General features: G+C 52.2%; 1 protein-coding gene across 3 annotated transcripts in view; it reads left to right on the top strand.

The window, feature by feature from the left end:
* Positions 1–19,491, top strand: part of Slc12a7 (solute carrier family 12 member 7) — an 86,442-nt gene that overhangs the window by 64,443 nt on the left and 2,508 nt on the right. For 2 of the 3 annotated variants that reach the window (XM_050145560.1, XM_050145558.1), the window contains exons 13-24: positions 748–866; positions 1,235–1,333; positions 1,874–1,993; positions 2,944–3,048; positions 3,484–3,652; positions 7,654–7,849; positions 8,218–8,387; positions 8,495–8,626; positions 10,393–10,500; positions 12,747–12,925; positions 16,268–16,401; positions 17,526–19,296. In XM_050145560.1, coding sequence (XP_050001517.1) covers positions 748–866; positions 1,235–1,333; positions 1,874–1,993; positions 2,944–3,048; positions 3,484–3,652; positions 7,654–7,849; positions 8,218–8,387; positions 8,495–8,626; positions 10,393–10,500; positions 12,747–12,925; positions 16,268–16,401; positions 17,526–17,617 — 1,623 coding nt within the window. In that variant the 3' untranslated portion in view covers positions 17,618–19,296. Of the gene's footprint in view, positions 1–747; positions 867–1,234; positions 1,334–1,873; positions 1,994–2,943; positions 3,049–3,483; positions 3,653–7,653; positions 7,850–8,217; positions 8,388–8,494; positions 8,627–10,392; positions 10,501–12,746; positions 12,926–16,267; positions 16,402–17,525; positions 19,297–19,491 lie in introns of those variants that run through there. The other variant, XR_007592370.1, reaches the window with a different exon arrangement.

Below are 19,491 nucleotides of genomic sequence, written 5' to 3'. Positions count from 1 at the left end.
GTGCTGGCTGCCCTGAGAAGAGCCTTGAAAGGCCATGTTTGGGTGTGTAGGGTCCCTAAGAGTCCATCCTGCAGAGCCGAACCTATGGAATGAAGGAAGACAGGGGGACGTTGGTCCTGCCTTTGGACTCTACACTGGTCATCTCTCACACTAGCTACTGGGCTGAGGGTGCAGGGCAGAGGCCACCGAGCACTCTAAAGCCTTTTACTGGTGAGCCGTGTTTGTTCATGTGACCCTGTTGAGGCTCTGCCAAGGACGGTCCCACTGAAGTTAACCAGGGATTAGTATTCCTGAACCTGGCATCTGTAGCTGGGACTGCAGTTACTGGAGTGAACCTAGAGGTGCAGGATGTAATGAGATTCCTGGGACTATGACATCTCAAAGCATCATAACCCAATAACTTAAACCAAAAGAAGTTGTTTTCCAAAAATTCTGGAGGCTATAGAGTTCCAGTGAGGCCACTGACCACACAGAAGCGATCTGAAGATAGAAAACAAAACCAAACAAAAAAGAAAACCAACAAGCAAGCATGGAAGTCCAGGTGTGGCAGAGCTGTCCCCTGAGCCTGTCTGTGTGGCTGTTTAGTTTACTTTTGGGCCTGGCGTCATACAGCATAGTGACATGTGACAAAAGCTTGAAAGTCTCGAACACCTCACTTGTCAAGGACACTGCCTTGTCCACTTGTTCCGCTCACCCGTGGTTGGGTGTTCTCTTGCTCCAGCCCACCTACCTCTCTCCATACTGCAGGTGTTTGGCCATGGAAAGGCCAATGGGGAGCCCACGTGGGCCCTGCTGCTCACAGCCCTCATCTGTGAGACGGGCATTCTCATCGCCTCCCTGGACAGCGTGGCCCCCATCCTGTCCATGTGAGTAGCCTAAAGGACACCAGGGTGGAGAGTGTGAGGTGGCTACTGTCCCTTCCTGTGTGGACACAGGGTCAGGAATAAACATACAAGGTGGGCACAGAAGGCCAGGTGGCTGTGCTCTGGGTACACAACGTGGTTTTACAGAGAGCTGCTGTGGTAGGGGCAATGACTACTTTTCGGGTGTTTGGCCAGGGGCAGTAGGATGGGAGTTGTTTCTCAGCTGCTGTGTGGAGGCCCGTAGAGGAGGCACCAGCGTGTGAACAGGGAAGGTTTCCCTGGAAGATGAAGAGCAGGGTGTGGTGGGCCCTGGCTGGATACCACAGTGCTGCCTTGCGGGGGCAGCCATCTTACTGGGCCTTCCGCTCCAGGTTCTTCCTCATGTGCTACATGTTCGTGAATCTGGCCTGTGCTGTCCAGACCCTGCTGCGCACACCCAACTGGCGCCCACGTTTCAAGTTCTACCACTGGTAAGGCCTTCTGCATGGATGCCCTGAGGGACCCACAAACCTGAGCACATGCAATCTGTTCTGGAGGTCCCCCTATTGCTGGGCTTAAAACTGTTTTTGTGGAAGGAGCCCCAGTGAATTCCGTGAGGTAATGGTCCTGTCCTGGTCTCTGAACTTTAAGGAAGGTCTGACTCGTTCTTACACTCCTGGGCACACGTGGGATTCTTGTATCATTCTGGTCAATCAGAAATGTGCAGATCTTAGGACTGCCAGTCTGTTTTGGGGTGGGGTGCATAGATCCTGTTCTGTGTTCTGCATTGGCTGGGATGTCTTGTCCATCTCAGGAGGTAAACAGGCACTTGCTGTCCTCAAGTTGTCACAGTCCTGGGCCACAGCAGGGTGCCTGGAAGGAATTTCATATTTTAGGGATGACTGAGTGACAGGCCTGATTGCCAAGGGTTGAGGCTGATGTGCTGTTACAAGGAAGGCTTTCATGATGGGGAAGGTGCAGTTTGTGAAGCAGTTTCAGGTGCCAGTTAGGGGCTGTACTCTGTTCATTAGGACCCTCTCCTTCCTCGGGATGAGTCTCTGCCTCGCCCTGATGTTCATCTGCTCCTGGTACTACGCCCTCTTCGCAATGCTCATCGCTGGCTGCATCTACAAGTACATCGAGTACCGCGGGTGAGTGAGTGGCAGCCTCTCGCACGGCTGCGACTTCCCCACACTCCTCACACGGAACCAGGGCTTGACCTGCGCCCGGCCTGGGGGCGCGAATCTGGGTGCTGTTGATGAGGTCTCAGAGGTTAGACATCCTGTGAGATTTGGGGGTACTGTGTCATCCTCTGACCCCAGCCAGGCTGACTTGCTCAGGTATACGCTGATTTCCTGCCTGGGAGCCATTGTGCAAACAGCTGGGCAGGTTTTTTGTTTCGTTTTGTTTTCTGTTTTTAACGTCACGTGTGTGTGTGTGTGTGTGTGTGTGTGTGTGTGTGTATAAAAGATTTATTATTATGTATACAACATTCTGCCTCCATGTATGCCCGCACGCCAGAAGAGGGCGCCAGATCTCATTACAGATGGTTGTGAGCCTCCATGTGGTTGCTGGGAATTGAACTCAGGACCTCTAGAAGAGCAGACAGTGCTCTTAACCACTGAGCCATCTCTCCAGCCCACATCACATATTTTTAACGTTATACTTTATCAGTGGGTACATCTATGGCTGCATATAGCAGCTGTGACTGTTACAGTCTGTTTAAGGAATTTCACACTCTGTCAACCACAGCACTGATGTGACACCCATTGTAAGCTTTTACACACATGCACACACTCTGGACAAGGGTGGCGTGTGTCAGGAGCTACATGTCAGAGTTCCGTTCCCACAGAGTTTCCTTCGTCCTTCCCTGACTGTTTTGCCCCCACTCTGGGCCTTGAGACCGGTCTGGTGCAGGGCTTCCAAGTCATAGTCTTTACCCCCATTCTTCCCTCTGTCCCTGGTGGTCAGCGCCACAGAGGACGTCCATGCTACCCAGTAGCCCCTGCCTGTCTTGGGAAGCCCCTTCATGTCTCATGTCTTACAGAAACGGTGAATGCCCCAGCCAGGCAAACGTTGACCCTTTTCTCTACCCACACAGGGCTGAAAAGGAGTGGGGTGATGGCATCAGGGGCCTGTCACTGAATGCTGCCCGCTATGCCCTCCTGCGTGTGGAACACGGGCCCCCACATACCAAGAACTGGAGGTGAGTACATCCTACAGCCATAGTGCCAAGACAGCAGAACAGAGCAAAGACCTAACCTGTTCACGGTTAATGCTGTCTCAGAAGCTTTTGCTGTTGGCCCCTGGAGAGAGATCTGACAGGGGCATCGCTGTCTAAGAATGGGAGAATAGCCAGAGATGGGACCTGGACATAGGTAATAAGCCACCAGCAGTATGGATCGGAGGCACACTCCTCTCTAAGAGCGTTTTGTTTGCCCTAAGGCCCAACTGAGCACCCTTAGCTGGGACACAGGGCCTGTACCCGTCTCTCCCGTCCTTCCCACCTCACCTGCCCTACCCGTCCTGTGCTATCTGTGTCTGCTGTCCTTCCCGTCTCTATCCCATCTGGTTCGGTAAGCACTGGAACCCGGGCTGTGCGTTGCCGTTGTAACTCCTGTCCTTGCTTACCCTACCACAGGCCCCAGGTGCTGGTGATGCTGAACCTGGATTCTGAGCAGTGTGTGAAGCACCCCCGCCTGCTGTCCTTCACCTCGCAGCTGAAGGCTGGCAAGGGCCTGACCATCGTGGGTTCTGTGCTAGAGGGCACCTTCTTAGACAAGCATGTGGAGGCCCAGAGGGCTGAAGAGGTGGGCAAGGGGAGTGTCATGAATGACGTCAGGGTTCCAGCTACCTAGGAAGGGCTGAGCCGTGTCCTGCATCTCGAGGTTTAGGAGCCACGATGTGAACATGTGCTGTCACTTGTACCTGTCAAGGTGGCTGCTGAGTCTGAAATGGTCAGGCCTTGAAGAAAGGAGGTGTGTGTTCTCCTGGGATAGAGAGGAGCAGGGACAGCTCCTCCACTCAGTGTGCCTTAGAACTCAGGCACTAAGGGCCCCCGTGCCTAGCCTTGGCACTCTGCTCCCGGTGCCTGTTATAGCTGCGCTCCCATGCACCCCAGCTCCTTCTAGTGTGTAGAGACGGTGGGTAAAGGAGGCAGTGTGCTGCAGATGTCCTGATCCTGTGAATGAGGGGGATCGTGACTAGAACCTGCTTCTCTGGCATACTGACGCCGTCTCTGTAGCCTGCTGCCCACAGTTTGGTGGCTGTGTAACTCCCGGGATCCTGTGCACGCTTTTGCATTTCTCTGCTTGCAGACTTGCAACAGGAAATCTTCAGCCTAAGCAGAGGCGAGCAAGTAGAATCATCAGTCCCCTCATGTCTACCTCTAGCCTCTGCTGTCCCCATAAGACTTCCCTCCCCTTTTCTGTGACATCCTGTTCTGTCATCTATCTAGAACCCTTTCTGGTTGTCCACCTCCAGTGTCCAGCTTCCCAGATTGTCAGAAACCTTTTTACTCCTCTCTCCATTTTGTGGACCTGAACCCAGGGTTCCATCGTGGCTGCCATGTCTGGGTATCACCCTCTTCTCTGGAGGGGGGAGAGGTGATGAGCTTTTCTCTAATGGCCGTCCATATCTGGTCTTGCTTGTACATTCAGGCTTCCTGCCACCTGAGTGTCTGCAAGCTGCAGCCTAATTTCCGAGTTTAGGCTGTGCCAGGTGTAAGAGGTGTGATTGTGAGCATGGGTGGAAATGGCTGTTGGTGACCCTGGTCTGTAGTGACAATCTCGTGGCCTTTTCAGTGATGGCATTGCTTACCCAGGCAGCTTTTCAGGTCAGTCAGATTCAGCAAGTTCAAGGAGGACAGGAAAACCATGGATCCTTCTCTTGCCCCTCCAAAGAGGCCAGCAGTTGTCCATAAGCATGTATCTCCTTGGATCTAAACACTGGCGCCAGTTGACTGTAAACCCATGAATTGAAACATTGTAGCTATTGTCCTTAAGGAGGGTGTGTTCTGTCTTGTGAATTGAAACATTTTAGCTATTGTCATGAAGGATGGCCGTGTTGTCTTGTGAATTAAAACATTGTAGCTATCATCCTTAGGAATGGACAGTGTTCTGTCGCTAGTAACTAACCTGCAGCTGGTCCGAGAGGCATCCTGTTATGGGGAACGAGGTAGCTCTGTCTTGGAGGTGCTCTTGCTTTTATTCTGTGATAACTCACGGGCACAGAGTCCAATGTCTGCTATACGCACTGTCATGCACTGTGGAGGAAATCCCTGGAATTGAGACCACCAGTTGGGCATAAGGGTGTGCATGGGCTCCTATTATCTGTCTCACTGGCAACGGATGAGAAAAGGTATTTGTGTGGAAGTGATGGCTGCAAAGGACCCTCGGACCCCACTTTCAATCTCCATCCTGATAAGACATGAGACACACCCTTAGCTTTCTCACTTATGTCTAACAGCGTGATTCTCTTTTTTTTTTTTTTTTTTTTGTGCAGTGCTGGGGTGGGGGTGGGGAACCTGGGCCCCTATACATGTTAGACAGGTGCTCAGCCACTGAGCCATCCCTAATCCCTGGGTGGATGATTTTAGTCTCTAAGTGCTTCTAGGCAGAAGGTTATGAGAAAGGCTTTAGCTTTGGAATTAGTCATTTCTGTTGATCAGCAAAATCAAGAAGGAGCTGCCCAAGGGTCCATCTGTCTGTATGTCAGTATCTGGGCCCTGATTCACTTTTCTGATGGATCCCTGTCCTCCAATCAGACTGTTGTTGGCAGTATAAAAATAAGGACATTTTGGGAAAGCCTTTTTATAAATGATCAAAGCTTGTTTACATGGTTTCTCCTTATAAAAATTAATGTTACTTTCCCTTCTACTGCACCAATTGTGTGAGAAGGCTTGAGAGTTTGAGTCTATCCTTTCCTAACTGAGGTCCCATCTTCTCCTGTACGGTCACCCTGTCCACAGTCACCCTGACTTGTCTGTTACAATGCCGACCTGGGCTAGGTGCTTGCCTACTCAGGGCTCTGGCCTTTACAGCTTTAGTTAGGCTAGGCAGGAGCTTCTCTAGCAGTAAGATGAGAAGACCCAGCTCCAGCTCCTTGGGTCTGTAGCATGGGGAAAGCAACATTGCAGCCAGTGTCAGGGACACAGGTATCACAAAGCCAGAGCAGTGGTGTTTTGGTGCCCTGTGAAGGTCTCTGCTGTGACCTTTAGCCAGCTTCAGCCTGGAGGACAACAGAATGTCCCTGCCACGTGCCATTGTGCTGAGTCAGCCTCTTTAGCACTTCTCCTATGAAACCCCCATCCTGGGCACTGTCTTTTCCTTCCTGCTTAGGAGCAGCTGTGTCCCGTGACCACACCTCCTGCCTGGGCTGCCTCCCACTCCCTGGCATGTTCCCCTTTTAGGACAGTGTGTTTAGATTGTTCCCGAATTACGCAGAATTCTATAAGTGGAACATGTCTGTGTGAGCCTGGTCTGCCCTGGATGGGTGATGGGTGGTGAAGATGAACAGGAAGTAAGGGAGGAGGGAGAGGGATGCTGGGGAACCATGTGGAACTCTAGTGGAGGGCACTGTGGGGCTGACGTAGGTCCCTGAAATCAGGCAAAAGAAGTGCGTCATGTGACCAGTGGAGCAATCCCAGACTGGGTAAAGACTAAGACTGAGGTGTGGTCACGGTGGGCTCAAATATACTTCCTTCCTTTTCTGGCTCTGAGGCTCTAGGGCTTTCAGCCTCTGCCTCTGTCTCCACACAGCTGCCTGCCTTCTGCCTCAGGTCTCTCCACCTATCTTTTTAGGGTGACTTATTACTGGATTTTGGGTCCCATTGAACAGTCAGGATTATTCTGCAAGGACACCTTTTCCAAATAAGGCCACATTTCCCCCATCTTGGCTATAGCATGGTCCTAATGGGCATCTTTGGGAGCATCATTCACCCCTCCCCGGTCCTAGTTCCCCAAGAACATCTGTCTCCCATGCAAACTACGCTCATCTCATTACAGGGTACCCAAGTCTTGACTCTGACAGCATCAATGCTAAGTCTGAATCTCACTGGGGACTATGAAGAGGGACCCCTCCCTATGCCTACATGAAGTGTGGAAAATGTGTGCCTACAGAGATGTGGCCTTAGGTCTCCACATACATGTGAAGTCTGGTAGGGCTGTTCTAGCTGACACCCTGCACCCAAGGGGACCTAGTAGGCCGGACACTATAGATATGTAATGGCAGCATCCCTAGGGCTGTTGATGAGTGAACAGTGTGTCCTGAGTCACGGTGTCCACCCTCTCTATCGACCCCTAGCTGCTCTGGGGAGGGGGAGCTGTCCTGGTGGATGCCTGACAGAATAACAGAAGTGGAGACCGGCATTGTGGCTTGTCTGATAGTTCTTGCTGGAGCACTGGATTTGCTCAGAGGCTGTTAAAGTTGACCCATTACTATGAAGCATTTAAACATTTAATGATCATTGTATGATATGACCCCCACCCCCAATCCAAATAATAATGAGTGTTTGGTAAAGACAGAGATCATTTTAAGGCACTATCATATTTAATGCACTCTCTCAGGGTGGTGACCCACATTGACCCCCTGCACACAGCTGTGTCTCATGGTGCCAGGTTTATGTTGTCTCTCACACATATGTGCAGACACATATGTCTCTCACACATATGGCCGGCAGCTCCCAAGCACTCCTCAAAGTCTCCATCCCTAAACATCAGGCTGTGGCGTATGTGTAGAGCCCCCCTCACCGCAATGGTGACTGACAGGTGTCTTGACATCACATAGTGACACTCCCCTACAACTTCCACAGAACATCCGGTCTCTGATGGGTGCAGAGAAGACCAAAGGCTTCTGCCAACTGGTGGTGTCCTCCAACCTGCGAGATGGCGCATCTCACCTGATCCAGTCAGCTGGCCTCGGCGGCATGAAACACAACACTGTCCTCATGGGCTGGCCAGAGTCCTGGAAGCAGGCAGATAACCCTTTCTCCTGGAAGAACTTTGTGGGTGGGTGTGGCAACCATTTTCCACCAAGGTTCCACGACAGCCCCAGCCATGTTACTGTCATACCCAAGCCTGGCCAGAGAGTATATATGGGAACCTTTGAATGTGCTAGCCACAGTTAGTCCCTGGGAAAGCAAATGGCTACTTTATAATCTTTAATACTTTCTCCCCTAATACCCAAGCCCAATCTCCATTGGAAGTTTTCCTAGAATGTGGCACACAACCCTCTGGAGACCATGGAGTAGGTGGTGACATGGGAGTTGTTCCTTGGTGCCCTCCTGGGTAGATGACTTCATGGGACCCTGCCTACTTAGCTCGTGACAGTCTCCCCGCCACCCCGAGATCTCACCCGTGTTTGCCTCTCTCCACAGACACCGTCCGTGATACTACGGCAGCACACCAGGCATTGCTGGTGGCCAAAAACATTGACTTGTTCCCGCAGAACCAAGAGCGCTTCAGTGACGGGAACATTGACGTGTGGTGGATTGTGCATGACGGGGGCATGCTCATGCTGCTGCCCTTCCTGCTGCGCCAGCACAAGGTGTCTGCCGCAGGGACACAGGGCCACAGCTGGGCTACAGGGACACCACGGCGTGAAGGGTGTGGCCTTGGTTGAGTTCCTGCAGAAATGTCCCCTCACTTCCCCAGGTGTGGCGAAAGTGCCGGATGCGCATCTTCACTGTAGCCCAGGTGGATGACAACAGCATCCAGATGAAGAAGGACCTGCAGATGTTCCTCTACCACCTCAGGATCAGTGCCGAGGTGGAGGTGGTGGAGATGGTGCGTAGCCACCTGCATGCTCTCGGGTTACTGTGTGGTCTCCATCTTCAGTTGACAGCTGCTCTGGGGGACGAGGCCCATGGGGTACAGTCCCTAGGAGTGAGGCCTTCCCAGAGGTCTGGAGCCATTGGCTTTGTTTTGTCCATGAGTTCATAGTTTGATGGCTAGAATGATTTGTCCATCTGTGGGTAAATAGGGCCACGAGTGTGGGGCTAACAGGTAGAATAAAGTGATTGGGTTACAGCAGTAGATGCAATCTACTCTCTGAATGACTGAGGAATGAAGTGAATTCTAAGATGCCTACTCCAGCTGTGCCCGAGGACCCAAGGTTGTCCCTATGGACTGAGCAGCTCCATGGGGATGAACCGTGTACCCTTCGCTCCTCATTGCCTTCTGCTTTCTCTGAATGCCATGTTCTCAGTTGTGTGGTCTGGATGGCTTACTCTCTGATGGTCCATTTGATCATGGATGACAGCCAGTGCACATTGACCCTGTGGTCTGTGCATATTTGGTAGTAGTCCCAGAGAGGCCGTTTGGTGAAGGGTATTCCAGAAGGGCCCATTCTCTTTCCATGGCCATGTGGATTGCCATGTTAGGTAGAGGAAGCCACTACCCTCCGTGGTCCCATGGAGAAGTCGCAGGTCTAGGGCTGCAAAGCTTGCAAACTGCCTGCCTCTGGCTATGTCTCTTTAATCATGGATGAGGCCTGGCATCTCCCTGCATTATTGACGACCTCTTGCATTTTCTTGTCAGCTCCCAGGGAACCTTGTGGTACAGGGCTATGTTCTTCTCCCTCTGTAAGAGCTTTGTGTAAGTCAAGAGTGCAGGTTGGCTATCACTGGGTTTCGTGCTCTGGGCGCATTTAGACGTTTCTCAGCCATTTGGAATTGCAGACTCTCTCTGTGGCTTCTGATTGCAGCCTCCTCTGTAGATGGCTCTCTCGGTCTGGCTGCACCTAGAAGTCATAGAAACAGCATTGTTAGCAGTCAGCAACCATTGTTCGAGAGCCCTGGAAGGAAACAAGGTCTTGTGAGGCATCCCAGGGCTAGGCATGGAGACCAGCAACCAGGCCCTGACCTGGACCTGTGTCTGTGATGTATATGTATGAGGCTGCCCAACCCCTCCGTTTGTCTTGTTCCAGGAGTTAGTTTCTAGAGTTAACCTCCATTTCTGAATACAGAAGTCTGTGCCCTATAACTGGGAAACCCAGTCAGCTGACAAGTGGCTACCCTGAGTATAAGGTTTTGGGTGTTTAGGTAGGTAGGTCTATTCTGAGTCCCAACAGTCAAGATCCTCAAGTGCTTAGATGCTGCTGTCCCTTGGTTTGGTATATTTACCTACAAACTTAATAATTCTGTGAGGGGTCAACTTGTCTGAGAAGGAAGTGACACAGTTAGGTGGGAGCATGTGTCCCTTGAGACCACAGCTCCCCCAGACAAGCCAGGAATGCTGTGCCCAGAACCCTGAGCAGCTGTATGCTTGGTTAGTATGAGATGCAGCAGCAGCAGCAGCATCGCCTGTGTGGTAGTGCTACCGAGTCCCCAGGAGGGATGAGGTAGCTGTAATTTCTCCATGCTTCCCTCCGTCGTCACACATACTCACACCTTCCCCGGCTGCTCTGGGACAGTGCTGTGTCACTCACTCAAGACCAAGGATGTGTGGCCACTGCTTGCTTTGGTCTGCTTGACAAAAGGGGGTTAGGTCGCTGGTTGGCAACGACGCTGTTTTGTATACATTGTTTACTTTTGTGGCCTGACACGTTGTAGGTTGAAAACGACATTTCTGCATTCACCTATGAGAAGACACTAATGATGGAGCAGAGGTCACAGATGCTGAAACAGATGCAGCTGTCGAAAAATGAGCGGGAGAGAGAGGTATGTGCACCGGGGAGAGGAAAATAGCTAGGGTAGCGCCATCTGGCCCCAGAGTGGGGAATCCGTGCTGATGATAGGGCCAGAGGACAACCCAGCAACACGTGGCTCTGGATTGACATAGTTCCATGGCATTTGGCATTGAGTGTTGAAGAAGAGCAAGCATGGCCCCTGGGCCTGTTAGCACAGTGTGTGACCCTGAAGGCTGGCATCTTTGTGATCATCTTACCTAGGAAAGGTACAGCGGTGAAGAACATGACATCCATGTCTTTTGAGGCTATGCCCATAGGTCTTTTGTTGTACGAACTCCAGAACCTTACCTGTGACTTTGCAGTAGCAGAGTGGGTGGAGGGAATGATTCTCAGTGGGGTCAGTGATAAGATGTGGTCACAGGGGCACAAGAACCCTCTGCCTCCTACCACTTTGTGACCTCAGTGTCCATGAAAACTGGCCATGGTTAGCACATGGATCACGTGACTAACAGCTAGGATCAGAGCGGTGATCACCCCCACATTCTTAGGAGAGTTGGGGGCATAGGAGGCAGGAGATAGGACCCAGATAGGATGCCCTCGGTATCTGTGGAAGAGTCTGTAGCATGGATGCCTGCCAGCTGGCTCCATCCAACACTGTCTGGGAAGACTTGGGGGCTTCGTTTCTGTCACTGTCCCTGTGGACTGCAGGAAGTCCCAGTGGTAACCTCTCTGTTCTGGCCTCAGCCAGGACAAAAAAATACTGGATTAAGTGGCATCTTTAACCTTGAGAATTCCTAAACTCAGATCAAGGAGGGTTTGGGGTAGGGGAATGACATTCAGGAGTCTGACTTCAGCGGAGATGTGCCTCCATGTGGGACAGAGCCACTAGCTTGTTTGAAGCAGCTCAGCAGGGTGGGTGGGAACCTTCGGTTGCACTGCTAGTGTGGTGGGTAACCAACAGACTCTTCTTCCCTGTGGAGGCTGTGAGGAAGTTAAGGCCACGGTGCGGTGAGGGCACTGAGGGACCGTGAAGTTCAGACATAGTTGAGTTAGCCCAAGGTCTCCATTGTGGAGCCCCCCCCCATGACCCCTGCTGAACAGACAGGACTGAATGGCAAAGGATGAGTAGAGTGACCCCAGTGGACTTTGATCCACCCTGGCTGGGGTTCTGCAGGGAAGCAGGCAGTGAGTCCTTGCCCACACTGGCTAAGGCTGTGAGGGTCAGGCAGGTGCAGTTCCTCACCCATCCGGACTCACTTGTCTGGGCCCTACAGAGAGGGTATGTGTCCTCATCAGCCAGTGACTCCTTCACATTGTCAAGTATGAAGAAGACAGTGGCCACCTCTTGTTGCAGGCTCCCCTTGTCATGTGGGGACATTTACAGTTCCTAGCTATGAGGGCCTTCCGTGTGGGGATTGCTATATCTTCAGCTTCATGTTGGCCCACTTAGCTTCCACGTGGGTGACTTTGTTTACTGGAGCAAGGTCTCTTAAGATTCTTTTATTCCCAGTGAAGTCCTAGAAGTCCCCTCTCTACTGTCTGAGCCTTAGCTGTGACTCTGAGACAGATACCATGTTTCATTTTGTCCCTGGCTGTTGATAGCCTGGATCCAGAGAATTAGTGATGACTGTCCTAGCCCAGACAAGAGGAAGAACTGTCCAGATCTCTGCCTCTGGCCTAGGGTTGCAGGTTGGTCTCAAAGAGATCTTTAAATAGTCACCCTGCTTCTTTGGTGCCTAAGCCACTGGATGGGGCTGTTAGGTAGGCACTCTGCTTGTTCATCCTCCCAGGCACTACCCTGGTATGACCCTCCAAAGCCTCTGTGAGCCTGGCAGGCTCTGCTTCCCTAGGGGAAGCCAGAGGGGTTGAAGCAAGCTCCTCCCTGAGATGGAAGCTACTATAGTGATACACCACGGTGTGTCTGCTGGTCAGGGTTGATGAATGATAGGTCAGGGGCTACACCATGTAAGGAGTCTCTGGCACCAGTGTTCCTGTAACTCAGCAGAGTCCTAGATCCTTTTTCTGCTTTTAAGGCAGGGGAGTGAGGTAAGGAGAGGTGGAGGGAACCGGAAGCCCATCTGGTAGTACAAGAGATAGGGAGACTGTTGTGAGGCGAGGCCAGCTCCGGGGCCCTCTGTAGAGCTGCTGTCCAGTGGTTGAGGGGTCCTAGCCTTACACACGAGTCCTCTTGGTTTATTGGTCTCGCTGGTCAGGTTCCCTCCAGGGTAGCTTTCAAGAGCCACCGTCTATTCCAAACATCTTCTGTTCCCTCTCCAGGCCCAGCTGATTCACGACAGGAACACAGCATCCCACACCACAGCAGCTGCTAGAACCCAAGCCCCACCAACGCCCGACAAAGTGCAGATGACGTGGACAAAAGAGAAGCTCATTGCAGAGAAACACAGGAACAAGGACACCAGTGCATCAGGCTTCAAAGACCTCTTCAGCCTCAAGCCGTGAGTGTCTGTGTGGGCTGGGCCAGTGCACAGAAAGGGCAGACCACAGGCGCACAGGCCTGCAGAGAACTGGGACCAGCCCAAGGCTATGCTATCAGCGCCAGTGAGTCAGGTCACAAGGGGACTCGGCTGGGAACTGTACTCTCCTACTGCTAATGACTTTCCTCTGCTTGGAGAGAGGGGTTTATTCCCCTTGGAAAGGTGGAGCTCCAGACCCCCAAAAGTCTAGGCCCCCATCATTTTGGCTGACTTGAGACCCTTAAGACTGAGGTCCTTGTGGCTGTCACAGTTGTGGGGAAGCCATTATAACAAGTTTAGTTAAGTGCCATTGGCATAGTCCCCAAGCCCGAAAGCAAGCCAGGGGCCCCTTTGACCGGCTCTTCATGGTGGGATGACTCTAAAGCTCCAAGTTCCTAGGGAGGGTAAGAGGGCTTTGGGGTCCTGTGAGGTGAGAATCCGTTGGCGTACCATGGTCAGCCATTTTACCAGCTTAGCATGGCCACCATTACTTGAATTAACTCAATCGTGTGGAATCCTCTGCTGGAGTAACCTGCTCTTTGTGTTCTCTTCCATGTAGAGAGTGGGGAAACCTGTAAGTGCACCTTCGTTTTTAGCCTTGTAGACTGAGTTGCCTTGCATGCCTGCGTGCGTGTGTACAGCCCTGTGCATGTAGAGCACTCTTTGACCTCACTGCCTCCTCTCAGAGCCGCTCAGGGCACACGCCCAGATGTCGTTCCCTAAGAGACGCCAAAGATAGTGCCGGAGGGCTGGTTCTGTGCTGCTCTGAAGGAGGCCAGGTGTGTGCTTCCTGCAGCAGTGAGCGGCTTCACCCACATCCCTCCAAATCTGCTCAGTTAAGACAAAATTGCTTCCTTAGCTCACCGTCCATCCAGGAGGCTCCCATTCCTTCCTCTCCAGCGAGAAGGGAATGTGGATCAGTTCTGTGTGATTAGACTACCTGTGTGTGAGCTCTTGGACTTGGACGTCAGGGCCAGGAGTCCGAGGCGGGGATCTGAGGGTCCAGCTGCCAAACCTATGGGTGGGAGCATTCTAGGAAGACATAGGCTGGGGTCGCTCTGGTCCTTTCACCTCTGTTGTCCCTGATCCCATCCTGCCTCACGTCAGTCATTCTGCGTTGTTGTCCCTGACAAGCAGGGAGTGTGCACAGTACTGGCAAGGAGCCCTTAGTTATATGACTGTACCTGATTTACTCAAACACTGAGGGAACCTTGAGAAGCTTGGCCAACTCGGGAAGCTGAGACACCCCAAGGCTTTTTGCTCTCTGGAAATCCAAAAGCCTCCTGCCCCCATAGTTTATTAAAACACATAATCACATAATAACAGGGTTTGATCCCACACGTCTTGTACACATGTGCCTTTACGTACATATAGATGCCTGCACACACGGAATCTGGGTGGGATAATTACTTACCTCTCAGGACCTAGGCTTGCCTTACTCAGCCAGGGTCAGGAAGAAGTTCTAGAGATCAGGCTAGACTTGGTTAGTCTAGCAAGGGAATGTGTTTTCTTTCACAATGTCCCTGGAACCTATACGTCTGTGGACGTGTGTTGGTTAGAATACACGTGTGTACCAGTTAGAAAATGTGTACACCTGCTAGAACACATGTGCACCAGTTAAATCTCATGCATGTGTTGCCAGTCAGATGAGCATGTGTGCTGGTCTGAGTACATTTGTGTTTGTGCACACACTGGTGTACCCACCTGCATGCGTGTGTTGGTATGCACCTCTTAGCGTCTGTAGACATTTGAGTGCATGTATTTTCTATTTTGGATGGTCTTGGGCAGCTCTCCTGACAGCGTGCCAAGAACATGTGACTTTACCTCCTGCTGCCAAGACTGCTGTGTAGACTTAACTCCCAGGTCTGGACACTATTTAGAAAGTTCATTTGAACAAGACATTCTACTGATTAAGTCTGCTGTGTTACTGGGAGCAGAGATGGGGTTCAGGTATCTTTTAGAACTCAAGGGCCTTTCCTGAACCCTCTGGTGTCTCTAGCTCAAATAGGTCAGACTCAGAACTGACACTCAGCTTCCATGTGGCTTCCATAGTCTCTCACCCCTGGGCTCTTGTATTTCATGCAGTTTGGGAACTGCTGTTGGACCAAACACACAGTAATTGTGCCCTTCCCATGCAGTGAATCCAGGGTTCCTGTAATGAGAGGCCTGGATGGTGCCACAGAGACTGGCCTCTAATTTTATCAAATTAAACTGAAGAGAGAAGATAAAGGGCCCATGACTGTTTTCTTCCTGGAAGAATAGCAGTTACAAGCTGATATATTTGGCTTAGAGTCGAGTTGATCAGTGGGTGTGATCCTGGACCTCTCTATGACCCTCAAATGGCAGCTTCATCTTGCCTGTCCCTGTATCTGAGGCAGAGATGCCTCTTCTCAGAAGGGCTGCAATCAAGACTGTATGGACAGATGAGCAGGCTGGCCACAGAGTCTGCCCTATGCTCTGAGCCCAGGGATGTGCCAGATGCCCCAAAACAGATAAAAATGCAGATTCATAGGGACAGGAAGTGCTCTGTGGCAGTTTCCCAAGGAAGCTTCCTAAACATCGGTTCTACATTCAGTTGATAAGAGTCCTCTAGAGAGGGGATGTAAGCCTCTGCGGTATCCTCAGACTTATGTGGCTGTGATCCCTAGCACCTGGGCCATTGAGTACAGAGTCCCATAAAGCAGCAGGGCACCATGGTGTAGGGATCAGTGATGCTCTGCTCGCTCCGGAGGTTACAGACAAGTATCCGAACCACACAGTGGTAGAAGCTTAGTTCTTAGTAGCAGCTTGGCAATATCGGCAGGAAAGAGGGGTGCCTGAGCCCAAACCCAGTTCTCTGCTAAATCCCAGCTGCAGCACAGACCCTGAGAGTCTGTGGGTGGTGATGTCGTGACTTTGGCAGACCTCCCTAGACCTCAGTGCTGTGTACTCAGTTCAACAGATGTGGGGTCAGGAAGATGCCAGGGATTCAGCAGTTGTAGCCCCTGCCCTAAGAGACAGGCCAGTTCCCACGTCTGCCCAGGCAGCCGCTGTGCCCCATACCCTGTCTCTGCCTGTACCGATGGCTGCTTCACAAGCGCAGCTTACTGAATGCGTTGTAGTTTACCTGCGTTACTTTACAGTCCCTAGAAGCTTAGCAGTTTAGCGATGCGCTGTTCTGAAGTATCTAGAGCCAAACGCTTTCTGCTGCTAAGTAAGTCGCCCCACACCTGACCTCAGATGATCTGCTGAGCCCTTCCTAGCGTACATGAACAAAATGGGAGGGCTAGGTAGGCTGCAAGCCTCAAGCCCACTGTGCTGCCCGCTGTACCACCCTTCTCCCAGGGACCAGTCCAACGTCAGGAGGATGCACACGGCTGTGAAGCTCAATGGTGTGGTCCTCAACAAGTCCCAGGATGCACAGCTGGTCCTGCTGAATATGCCAGGCCCTCCGAAAAATCGTCAGGGAGATGAGAACTGTATCCTTTCAAGTGTTTTCTGCTAGGGGGTGGGGATGGTGAACAGTATTACAGCTACAGCACTGTCAGACCTGGGTCCCCTTGTTCTCGGAGCCTCCGCTCCTGCGAGCTGGGGGACACAGTGAGAGGTCCCCCTGAGCCTGTCAGTACCAGAGCATGCTTTTTTTTGCCTGTTGTGTACTGTGCATTGCCCTAGGGACCTTGGAGATAGGACAGAGGAAGGCAAGTGCCACCAAGTCTGAGCAGACTAAAGGGCTGGGTCCTTCTAGCATTTTGGAGAAACAATGTTGCATCTCAGCTTCTGAGATGAGTGACGGGCCCTTTCTTGTGGTGCCAGGACTGAGCACCAGAATGCTAGTAAGCACTCCACCTGGGCCACAGTCCCATCCCAGGATGTGCCTTTGATTTACTTTGGCACCCAATGGGAGGCAGTGGCAAATCCATCTGGTGTGTCCCTGGTGATAGGCCTGGTTCATAGGACACAAACTGGGTTCCCCGAATGCCTAGCAAGTGCAGTCTTGCCCTAAGCCTTCCTAAATAGAACAGTAAACCCACACAGGAAAAACTGAGCCTACCCACTCTTAGTCTCAGTGGCCTCGTTCTCACAAGGAGAGCTGTCCTCAGAGACAGTGCTGAGTCTCCCTGCCTGGATGGGTGTCCTCTCAGCAGGCTCCCTGGGCTGTTCCCCCAAGTGGCATATAAAGGGGACAAGTGTTACAGCTTAGCCTGTTGGCCACAGCCTTGACAGTTTGTGCTTTGTGGGTGCCAAGGTATCTCCGGAGTCTTGTCAGGCAGCCACTTGGGACCACCATAGCAGATTAGGGAGATGTTTCCTCAGGTTTCTTGGTCAGACCACCCCACCCAACCACCAGGCTTCCCGTGACCCAGTTGTTGGTTTCAGGGGGATGGGGTTAGTAACCGGAAGCTCCAGGACTATCTCTGTTCTCTGGAGGTGGCAGTTTCCCTCCTGGTCTTTCCTGTCGCCACCCCCTCATCTCTTTTTAGAACTCCCTAGCCCATATTGGGGTCTGCCACTGACCTTGGTTTCTCGGGCTGTCTGTAGTGTGAACTGGAGTCCCTTGTGTGTCCAGTTGAGATTGGTACGGCCTTAACTATCACCACAGACATGGAGTTTCTTGAGGTCTTGACTGAAGGGCTGAACAGGGTCCTCCTGGTCAGGGGTGGCGGCCGGGAAGTCATCACCATCTACTCCTAACACCTGTAGCCTGGACACACCTGGATGGGGTCAGGACTATGCTTAGCAGCCTATGGCCAGGCTCGGGCCCACCAGCACGCCTCTGACCGGTGGCCACTGCCCTACCAAGATGTCGCGGTGATTCTGGTCACTCTGCCACACATGGCTTCCCACAGACATAACACCCGTAGCCCTCCTCCAAGCAGGAGATGCTCCAGGGGCAGTGCCTAGAGCTGTTCTGACAGGAGTGGCTCCTTGTGTCCTTGTGGGCAGTGGTAGGTCAGCTCTTCCCACTACAGGCAGGGCCTCGCCTCCAGATACTAGTATCACTTGTCTGTGGAAGACTGTCCAGTATTTTGTGGCAGTTACATTTCATTTCCACCCTGTCTAGAACATGTGAACGTACGCACAGTTCCCTGGGGCTAGAATGTCAGTGAGCTGTTCCCCATTGGCTTCTGCCACCTCTGTTTCTTGGAGTGTCCTTGCTGTGCTTTCTGTACTGTAAGCAAGCTGAGGCCTGTCCACTCTTCCTCCTCATTCCCTGCCCACACTCCTCAGGCACGGCTCAGGGTACCCCTGGAAAGTGAGACAGTGTTTACAGGGTGGGAGTGGGTCACCCTTTGGGTGGGTGGTGCCTGCCAGCTGTGTTCCCATCTGGGTTAATAATGCCCTAGGCGCTCCTGCAGAGCCAGGGATGTCTGCAGCCAGTCTGCTTCCTCTTCTCACGGGAACCCAGCCCCTCTATTTCCTAAGCACTGAGCTGGGAACCTCAAGCAGGTGACCACAGAGCCCCACAGTGTGACGAGCAAACAGCAGGAGCTCTGAGGAGTCTGCACACAGTCCATGACGACAGGAGCCTCCCAGAGTGTGAACCACGAGGGGGCGCAGCGCACCACTTTGCACGTATGACATGCCGTCCCACCCTCCTGGGGAGAGCACGCCCCGGCATCCGCAGCCATGGCCCTGGGTCTTTCTGGCCGAGTCTCTTGTCCCCTGCCGTGGATAGCCTCACTTAGCTGGGGCCACAGGCACCTCTGTACTTTCAAGAACCCGACATGATTTGCACTGTCCCCTTGTGCACTCTGCTCTGTAGGTCACGGTCTGTTCAAAGGCTGCGGGCAACAGCAGCCATCAGTCCCTCGTGTTCTGTATGGCATATTTATTTATTTAACCCTCTCTGGGGAAGCTTGGTAGAGATATCATCTGTGTGGATGCTCCATGCTGCCAGGCCCTGGGTCATCTCCGGCTTCCCCCCAAGAGAATCAATCCTGTCCGTATTCAGGAAGTCCCCGTGAGGGTAGAGGCCAAGAGTGCACCTGTACAGGTTCCTCAGACTTCGTTAGCCACTTGGAGGTCAGCTGGCCAGAGTAACCACTGCCAAGCTCGTGTCCCCATCAGTATAGTGGCTTCCACTCCGGATTTGACTCAGCTTTGACTTTGGTTCAGACCCTAAATAGCCAGAGCAGAGCAGGTGAGGTGCCTCTGCCAGCAGTTGGGAACGCCCTAGGTGGCAGGCCTTTCCAGGTTCTGGGTCACTGCTCACAAGAGCCCCCATCAGAGTGTCCTGCATCCTTTCTCTTGCAAACTCTGTGCTCCTGGTAACTGTGGCCATTTGAATCAGTTTCACATTTTCCTTTTTATAGGCTTTTGTCTTTGTATGACTTTGTTTTAGTAGAAGAGTAAAGTTCTACGAAATGTAAGTGTTTGAAGAACCTCATGTGTCTCGCTTACTGTAAAATTTAGTAATGGGAGAAGATGCACTGACTCATTTCTTTCCAGAGCTCCTCAGAGACCCATTGCGGGGCCAACTCGGGGTTAGGGTTGAGCCTCCTGCATCAGAGAGGCACTGCAAAAATACTAAAGGGAACTCTCCTGCCTGCTCGTTAGGGTTAATA

This window comes from Alexandromys fortis, unplaced genomic scaffold (assembly GCF_014885135.2).
Source record: "Alexandromys fortis isolate MF-2015 unplaced genomic scaffold, M_Fortis_MF-2015_v1.1 scaffold_50, whole genome shotgun sequence".
NCBI classification, from domain to species: domain Eukaryota; kingdom Metazoa; phylum Chordata; class Mammalia; order Rodentia; family Cricetidae; genus Alexandromys; species Alexandromys fortis.
The sequence above is the reverse complement of the archived record's forward strand: the minus strand, read 5'-3'. Positions and strand labels throughout refer to the sequence as shown.